Raw genomic sequence first — 9125 nt, 5'->3', positions numbered from 1 at the left:
GAAGCCTACTAGTATGCTTCATACAAATCATAAAGATAATAATACTTAAAAACATTTGATAATTCATAATAATCCCAAAAGATGAAACTAATCATCAACATTGTGATAAAAGTATTTAAAAACACATTAAACATTAGGTAGAGAGAAACAGTCACAAACACCTAAAGTGATCAAAAACTTGTCTTTATGGATAAGAAGAATAAGAAAGCAACAAAGACAGTTAACATCAGTCAGTCATGATCTCCTCAACGACCTTTCCAGTGACAAGAAGTTGAAACTCGGTTGGTTTGATGAGCTTGAAGGCGCAAATGTCGCCAACTGATAAAGGGTACTCTCTTGCCAATGTCGCCCATCCACTTGAGAAGGTTGCCTTTCTCTTCCTCACCAAGCAAAGCACCTCCCATGAACAGTTCCCGTCCGAGTGATGAATGGTGACCCTCTTAGACTGATTCGAGATATGTTCCTCAGCAAAATATCTTGGGATTGGCTGAAAAAAAACAAAAAATCAATCAACATCACAGAGACTGTGTGGATAATATATATATATATATATTTGGTTTTAGATCTTACCAGGAGGAACTTGAGGTATGATGCCGTTAAGGTGACGCTGAATACTGGAACAGTGTGCTCAACGTTATTGCTCTTCATCTTCTTCTTCTTCTTCTTGGATGTTTCGCCTCCCTCACATCTCTTGCTTTTGAGCTTATCTCCTCGCGTAGATTCAGCTATCTCCTCAGCCTTCTTAACATCTCTCTTGCTGCTCTCTCCTACTTCTTTCTTGACCCCACCTGTCTTCTCAGCCTTCTTAACATCTTTGTTGCTGCTCTTCCCTGCTTCCTTCTTGATCCCACCTGTTTTTTTTTTCATCATCATCAAAGTAAAAGTATTTGTATTCTTCTCAGTTTCCTTAAAAAGGATCAAAAAGCTAAAAACTTACTTAAAGAAGCCATCGTCCGGGGCCTCCTCCTAGGTGTGACAACCTCCTTGCCATTCTCCTCGTAGATGTTGACATTGAAGCACATGAGTCCAGTGTGGGTGAAGGTAACAAGCTCTTTGTCTCCCAAGGCATTGTCGTTCACGAACTGGTTCCACCCACGCTTCTCCATGTAGTAGAAACATGGGTTCATGGAGACTTTTACTTCCCATGAGAGTCCACATTGCGTCCTTATCACCATGTTACTGGAGAAATCGTCTTGAGGGACGTTTCTTATGAAGTCGTACGGAAACGCTCTCTGAACACACATACAAAGAAGAATGTAAAAGACTTTTTAGTCAAACTATAAGGACAAAGTTTCAATCTTCACCACTAATCATCAAGTGGGGGTCTATCGCAAACAAATATAAAGACTCAACCTTTATGTTTGTTTCTGAGAGCAGAAGAAGACAAAGACTCAACCTTTAAGTGAAGTCAGTCTACCTTTCACACAAAGCTAACAAAGATTTCAACTTTTCAAACAGAGAAACCCTCTACCACGTCAGAAACAGAGTTAACGTTTCATACACAGAGAACGCAAAGATTTAACCTTTTCAAAGACCACCGAAAGATTGGAACCCTTTTCAAAATGAAGGTATCAAGAGAAGTACAAATTTTAAAGAGATGAAAGAGAGTTTTTAAGTAAAGAAAAGTACCATGCTTTCAGCGGATAAGTCTTCACCCTGAAAGATCTTGAAGAAGCTCAAGTTCTCAACATCTACTTCACCACCTTGACCCAAACCACTGCTGCTACCTCTCTCTCTCTCCTTAGGAAACATCATCTTCAAGCGTCGTTACCTCCTTCACTGTCTACTTCCTTTTGTCTCTCTCTCACTCTCTATGGTTATTGTAAATGAGCAAAGTGTGACTCTTACTTTCTTTTCAAAGCATTTATGATATTACAATGTATATTTATTTTATGATTATACAGAAAACATATTATATATATATATATAAATTACAGAAGCACATTCATGAAACTCCACATTCATTATATCGGTGTGATCCACAAGGTGGGTGACCTCATCTTTGTACCCTCAGTTTATTACTTTTCAGATTTCAGAGCAAAAAAAAGCTCTCAACTTTGACCTTTGACTGCCAAATCAGATTTCAACTTTGTCTAGTAAGTAAGTAAGAAAGCTTCTTTTGGTTTTGTTGGATCTCCTTTTGACTTCTCTAGCTTAGCAATTTTTGGATGCTTACTCTCCTTTAGATGCCTCTTTCAATCTGTCACTTTTTACAGAAGATGTTGTTCTCATTTAACTAGGGTCAAACGGGCTGCATTGCATTGCTAACATTACTTTGAGATGTCTTTAGAGAGTAGTATTCAAATATTACTAGTATGAATTTTAAACGCATGGAAGTTTTACTATCCCATGTTTATTCGACCATTGTCTGATCAATTACCTTGATTATAAAGACAAATATTTCACGGAAAGAGCTTAAAATTAAATGCTGGCTCAAATTTTCTAATTTTTCATTTTAAAGAAATTTAACGGAAATGGCTTAGAATAATATTTTAGAGAGAACAATTTACTCGGCATTCCGACAATGAAGCTGAATGGTGAATGTTCCAGATATTGCAATTTACAAAACAATCATGTGAATTTTTAGCCTATTTTCTCAGTAGTTTTTAGAATTCAATTGTTGAGATTTGGGAGATTTTCTATTTTTACACACGGAAAAACACATGAGAAAAAAATCATCAACTAACAAAAATCTGAATCGACTTGATAAAAAAACTCTCTTACCCTCCTTGGGTCACAAGAAACCCTATAGGCCTGGATTTTGTTTTTCTTCTTCATACCTCTTGCGTTAATTTCCACAATATTGATGATCACATAAGAACAGTACCTCTAGAAGCCGCTATAATTGATTTTAGTTTTGAGGAATTTTGTAGAAGAAGAACCTTTCTTGTTTCCCAAGGAACGCCTTTTAGGGCAAATTCAAATATGTAAAAGAAGGAAAGCGACAGAAGCAAAGGTGAATTACAAATGGACAAAGTCCAGGAACAAGCAGAGTTAATCGAAAAGAAGCTAACTCCGTTTGTAGCTTCACAGCCGAAAACCGTCGTCATCGGAGGAGGATCAACTGATCAGAAAACCACCCCTGGAGGATCAACTGATCAGAATACCACCGGTGGAGAATCAACTGATCAGAATACCACCGGTGGAGAATCAACGGATCAGAAAACCACCGGTGGAGGAGTAAATGATCAGAAAACCACCGATGGTTCTCAGACGACACAACCTCCAACTACCTCACCTCCATCTCCTCCATCACCGCCAGACGGTGGCGGTGGTTCACAATCATCTCCTCCTCCCATGGTAACCGTTTCTCCACCACCGTCTAATCAATCTACTAATGCAACTTCACCTCCAACGCCTCCTTCCTCGCCTCCACCTTCTACAACTCCACCTCCGTCACCTCCTCAGCCTCAACCTCCGCCTCAATCCACCCCAGCCGGAAACTCTCCCGTGGTGATTCCTCCTCCAACGCCCCAAATTCAATTTCCTCTTACTCCTCCGACATTAGTTACTCAGCAACCTACTGTAAATGGCTTAGAACTACCCAACAACCCTATTTTTAATCCCTCTCCGCCTTCTACTCCTTTTTCGCCGCCGTCCCCCGAAACTCCCGGCAGCCAAGGATCTCCTCCATCATCTCCATCGCCTCCGGTTGTCCCTCTAACCCCTCATGCCCCAAGAAACCCTAATTCGTTGGATTCACCTCATGCAGCAGGAGGATCAAATCGTGTGCCCTCGTCGTCTAATTCTCCCCCGTCTCATCCTTCCCTCTCCGGCTCGGAAAACAACTCCGGAGGTTCTAATAGACATCATGCTAATAGTAATAACGGAAATGGTGGTAGTGGACAACAAAGCAATGATTCTAACTACACGCAGAAGACAATGATAGGCATTGGGCTCGCAAGTGTCTTGGTCTTTGTATTCGTTGCTGCCGTTTTCTTCATTCGGAGGAAACAAAAGAAATCTTCTTCGCCACGTTCTAACCAGAACTATTTGCCACCAGCTAATGTCTCTGTTAATACAGGTAGAAAAGAAACTTTCTGTGTGGTCTTAAATTGGTTCTTGAAATCATGTCTTGTTCTTGATTTTTATTCTTCTTTTATGTTTTAGATTCTTGATTTTTTCCTTTTGATCGTCCGCTTGTTCTTAATCCTTAATTCCATGTTACTGATTATTGATTTCTTTTTCTTGTTTTTATTTGATTTATGAGTGTTGATTCTTGGGTCACAAGAAACCCTATAGGCCTTGATTTTGTGTTTTAGTCTTGTTCTAATCTTGTCCTTGATTCCTGATTCTGTGTTCTTTTTTACCTGATTCTTAATTCAAGTTCTTGTTAATCTTTGGTTCTTGGTTCTTTATTTTTTCTTTCTAAACCTTGCTTTTGGCCCAGATGGATTTGTTAACTACAGGCAAAAACCTGGAAACGGCAACATCTCGGCGCAAAACTATTCACCAGATACTAACAACAGTTTGGGTAATCAAAAACCAGGTAGATCATCAACCCCTGACTCGGCAGTTTTAGGAAATTCAAAGACCCCTTTCACCTTCGAGGAGCTAAGCCAGATAACAGAAGGGTTTTGCAAGAGCTATGTCATAGGAGAAGGTGGTTTCGGATACGTCTACAAGGGTATCATTTGCGAGGGAAAGCCAATCGCGATTAAGCAGCTAAAGTCGATCAGTGCTGAAGGATATAGAGAGTTCAAAGCTGAAGTAGAGATCATAAGCAGAGTGCATCATAGGCACTTGGTGTCTCTTGTGGGTTATTGCATCTCTGAGCAACATAGATTCCTCATCTATGAGTTTGTTCCCAACAATACTTTGGATCACCATTTACATGGTACTTCTTCTACAATCTCTCTCTCTCTCTCTCTTTTACTTTCTCTATACTTTGTTGCTCAGTTAGGGTTTGGATTAAGATTTGTGTTGACATGTAAATATGTCTTTCTAATGACAACCGTTTCTTATGTTGTTGTCAGGCAAAGACTTACCGGTTTTGGAATGGACTAAACGAGTCAAGATTGCAGTTGGCGCAGCCAAAGGACTTGCTTATCTACATGAAGATTGTAAGTACTCTCTCCATTACATTTTTTTAATATATTTTCTTACTGAAATGTAAATATATTATCTTTGGTAGAAAACTATGTACAAATTAGAAAGTGAAGATTTGATCTTAAATGATCACTCTAGTAGCTGATTTAGCTTTTCTATCAATTTAATAGGTCACCCGAAGATTATCCATAGGGACATCAAATCGTCAAATATTCTGTTGGATAATGAATTCGAAGCTCAGGCAAAGTCAATATTTCATTTTATTTTATCTTGTTTTTAATAATAATACAGTATTCATATAAATCGTTAGTATTTTCTTGGCCTAGCATTTGATTAGTTCTTTACAGGTTGCAGATTTTGGACTCGCCAGACTGAACGATACTGCACAGTCCCACATATCGACACGAGTCATGGGCACATTTGGGTACTGTTACATGTCCTCCTTTTTTAGTCATCAACATGTAAAAGATAAGTTAAGGAAAAACGTTACGTTGCATGCATACATGCAGGTATTTAGCCCCAGAATATGCATCAAGCGGGAAACTAACGGATAGATCAGATGTGTTTTCATTTGGAGTTGTGCTACTCGAACTCATCACCGGTCGCAAACCTGTCGACACCTCTCAACCTCTGGGTGAAGAAAGTCTCGTTGAATGGGTACTTTTCATGTCTTGATTTAATAAAATTGGATTTTAAATAATGGAAATAACAAAATACGAGGGTGTTGGCTTGGTGGCTTGGCAGGCACGTCCGCGGCTAATCGAGGCCATTGAAAAAGGTGACATCAGCGAAGTAGTGGATCCACGGCTTGAAAAGCATTACATTGAAGGCGAAGTCTATAGGATGATTGAAACTGCAGCGTCTTGTGTTAGACATTCAGCTCTAAAACGACCTCGTATGGTTCAGGTCAGGATTATACTCAACCATGGTGACTCGACCTAATGCAAACCCCCCTTAACTGATCTAGAATGTTTCTCACGTTACAAACAGGTTGTAAGAGCTCTGGACACGAGAGACGACATGTCGGATCTGTCAAATGGAGTCAAAGTAGGTCAAAGTATAGTCTATAACTCCGGTCAATACAGTACTGAGATTCGTATGTTCAGAAGAGCCTCCGAAGATTCAACGGATTACGATACTAGTAACGGCTACTACACGAGCCAAGACTTCACAAGCCGTGAATCTGAGAGAGCCTTCAACACTAGTCGCCGAACGAACTACTGAATCAACTCGCCGGAAAAATTAAAAAAGGAAGCTGAATTGTTTCATGTTTGCTTGGGTTCTTTTGAGACCCTTTAAGAAAATTTTGTGAAGGTTCTAAAGAAGTCAAAAAATCTATTACCAAGAAAAATCAAAGATGTCTAGTTTCAAACATGTAAATTTTGTCACCAAAAAAGCTTAAATGAGAATCAAATCTCAGCTCTAAACTCAACAGTAAACGTGTTGTTTTCTTTTGTTTTTTTGTTTCTACATTCGGTAACAAATGTTTTAAAAAAAAAACACTGTAAGAGGGTTTCTTTGTCAACGTCAAACCAATGGTGCCCGATTTGTCTTAATCAACCGGTTTGGTTTTTCCTCAAGATTATAATCGTTCAGCGCTCTCGGCTCACTATTGGGCTTTCGTGTATTTTTTCGGCCCAATGCTGTTTTTATTTTGCATTTATTTTAACCTTCTGTAATTATTCAAAAAATTTAGGGTGCAATATGTATTACTCAAAGTTATAAGGGTCAATCTCAATTTTGTACAAAATACAAGGCTGTGTTTTATTCAAGATTTTGTTAGGACAAGAGACTCAATACACGTGTTCAGGTCACGGATCTACGGTTAGTATTAATATTCCGAGTTTTAGATCGCCGCGTCTTTGTTGTGTTCATCGCCTTAAAAACAGATCTAATCGCCAAGTGAATCGTCTCTTCCGCCAAAACAAAAAACGTAGGTGAATCATACTATCTATCCCTTGTTTCGATTCAATTATATTTATCGTGAATCTTATCTGCTAGATCGGAGATTCCATGAATCTCACTGGTCAAAAGATTTTTACATTTTTAATTTGATCGGCTTTGATCACCGTGAATTGATGTTTTACGAATCAAACGCATCGTTTTAATCGATGTGTTGGGTTTAATAAAGTCTTTACCTTTATCACTGTAACTCGTCTTGTTAAGCTGTTTCTATTTCGATGGCTTTTGTCTGATCGCATTTTGTTGGGGTTGGTTGTGATTGTCTGATTACCAAATTCAAAGCTGCTTTTTTTTTGTTTTTGCTTGCGAATTGAGTTATTCTCAGTGGTGATTTGTAGAAAGTTTACTTCTTTTTTTATGGGGTTTTTGTAAATAGAAAATGGCTGAGGCATCACCTGCATTGAGGAAGCCTGTGTTCACCAAGGTTAGTGAGCTGAGACCAGGAACCAATGGTCTCTCACTTAACGTGAAAGTTATCAGCACGAAGATGGTGATGCAGAGAGGAGGAGGAGGAGGAGGTCGTCCCAGTGGTCCTCAGGCTCGTCAGATGCGTATTGCTGAATGTCTTGTTGGTGATGAGACTGGAATCATTATCTTTACCGCAAGAAACGATCAAGGTGATTTGTAGTTTTTTTTGTGTGGAGATTGTTAGTTTTCTGAGGTGATTTAGAGATTTATCTGATTGTTTGTTAATGATTTAATTTTTTGGGGACAGTGGATTTGATGAAAGAAGGGAAGATAGTGACCCTGCGCAATGCGAAGATCGACATGTACAAGGGCTCTATGAGGCTTGCTGTTGATAGGTGGGGGCGTGTTGAAGTCGCTGAGGATTCCACAGACATCACTGTCAAGGAAGATAACAATCTTTCCCTCATCGAGTATGAGCTTGTGAGCGTTGAAGCTTAATTTTGGTTTAGCCACCAAAAGATATCTTAAAAGACTCCTTTCTCTAGTTGAAGAAGCATTAGGCCTCTCTCTCTCTCTCCTTTGAGTTTTGCTTATCAGAATTTGCAGGTTGGTTTTTTGTTACTGGTTTGAGTCTTTATGCTTGCCTCTGATGTATGTACCGTTCTCATTTTGAAAATCTGGTTGCCTGTTTTCTTTGTTTTTTTTTTTTTTAATGTAGATTGATTCTCTCTTTCTTGTGGACATTAAAGCAAAAAGAAAACATATACGTGTCTTTATAACTAATTATACTGCTAGATCACCAAATGTTAAAATGACCTGAAACAATTTAGCTAGAGCAAAAGTACACTTACACGAATTGAAGGTACAAACAATGAAGACGTGAGAAGAAGAAAGATTATGCAGAACTGTACAACCACGAGCTTCATCTTAGGTTTTGGTTAAGATGAGAAAAAAAAAACTTAAAGTTCGTGAAAATTAAGGGGGGTGGTGACTTGGGAGATGGTGAAATTGTGGGTGCAAAGAGAGGTTACTTGTACTGAGAAAATTTGAAGTGAAATATTTGTTATATACAAATAAAGACTTTTACTTGCTATACCGTATTGTTTTCTTTTTCTGATAATTTTATATTTCACATCCGAAATCTACCCTATACATAATACTTTTATGAATTGTAAAATTGTTTCTTACACTGCATATTTATCTTGCCTTACATAACAAGTTGTAATAACAATATACTGATGATTTATGAAACAGAAGTACTCAAATTGTCTTGCTTGTTGGTAGATTGCTCACAATCTCATGAATCTAACAAAAGCCAGGACTAGTGGCATATTTACTTTATACTGTTGTTGTTAAGGAAATATATATCAGTTATGTTACTAGCTTATAATAAACCATGAAAGGGAAATTATGAAACTTAAAAAGAAAAGAAAAAGAAATTATGAAACTACTATCCATTCAGATTTTGTCACTTGATTTTTTAGTTTTTTCAAAATTTTAACTGAAAACTAGGCTTTGATCTGCGCATATGTTATTTTATTTGTAACATATAATTTTTTAATTATTTTCAGTTAGTACATGTTTGTACATGTTTTGACTTCTCATAAATAATATATATATATTGTATTGTTGTTTGATCTATAGATAAGTGAAATAGATCTTGTTGTTTGATCTATACATTTTGACATTTTAAAAATATTTTAAGT

The 9125-nt window shown here is 37.9% G+C and overlaps 3 protein-coding genes across 4 annotated transcripts; 2 read left to right on the top strand and 1 right to left on the bottom strand.

Moving 5' to 3' along the window:
* Nucleotides 1–42: 42 nt before the first annotated feature.
* LOC130498473 (B3 domain-containing protein At3g17010-like) lies at nt 43–1836 on the bottom strand. Its single transcript, XM_056991867.1, has 4 exons — nt 1630–1836; nt 938–1232; nt 571–851; nt 43–487 (listed from the first exon to the last, which is right to left on the bottom strand). Exons 1-4 carry the CDS (start codon nt 1753–1755, stop codon nt 227–229), a joined length of 963 nt encoding a protein of 320 aa, XP_056847847.1. The 5' UTR covers nt 1756–1836; the 3' UTR covers nt 43–226.
* A 1049-nt stretch (nt 1837–2885) lies between these two features.
* Nucleotides 2886–6389, top strand: LOC108808659 (putative proline-rich receptor-like protein kinase PERK11). Its single transcript, XM_056991922.1, has 9 exons — nt 2886–3045; nt 3163–4024; nt 4391–4837; nt 4977–5063; nt 5220–5290; nt 5397–5473; nt 5559–5706; nt 5794–5955; nt 6040–6389. The coding sequence occupies exons 1-9, from the start codon at nt 2968–2970 to the stop codon at nt 6271–6273; spliced, it is 2166 nt and encodes a 721-aa protein (XP_056847902.1). The 5' UTR covers nt 2886–2967; the 3' UTR covers nt 6274–6389.
* Nucleotides 6390–6830: 441 nt separating this feature from the next.
* Nucleotides 6831–8118, top strand: LOC130498506 (uncharacterized protein At4g28440-like). 2 transcript variants are annotated; one of them, XM_056991923.1, is made up of 3 exons: nt 6831–6982; nt 7388–7628; nt 7727–8118. In XM_056991923.1, exons 2-3 carry the CDS (start codon nt 7391–7393, stop codon nt 7915–7917), a joined length of 429 nt encoding a protein of 142 aa, XP_056847903.1. In that variant the 5' UTR covers nt 6831–6982; nt 7388–7390; the 3' UTR covers nt 7918–8118. The 2 variants fall into 2 exon arrangements, with proteins under 2 accessions (XP_056847903.1, XP_056847904.1); XM_056991924.1 differs by having other exon boundaries at nt 6845–6986.
* The last annotated feature ends 1007 nt before the right edge of the window (nt 8119–9125 follow it).

Source organism: Raphanus sativus, chromosome 8, assembly GCF_000801105.2.
Source record: "Raphanus sativus cultivar WK10039 chromosome 8, ASM80110v3, whole genome shotgun sequence".
NCBI classification, from domain to species: Eukaryota; Viridiplantae; Streptophyta; class Magnoliopsida; order Brassicales; family Brassicaceae; genus Raphanus; species Raphanus sativus.
This window is presented reverse-complemented; position numbering and strand designations above follow the sequence as displayed.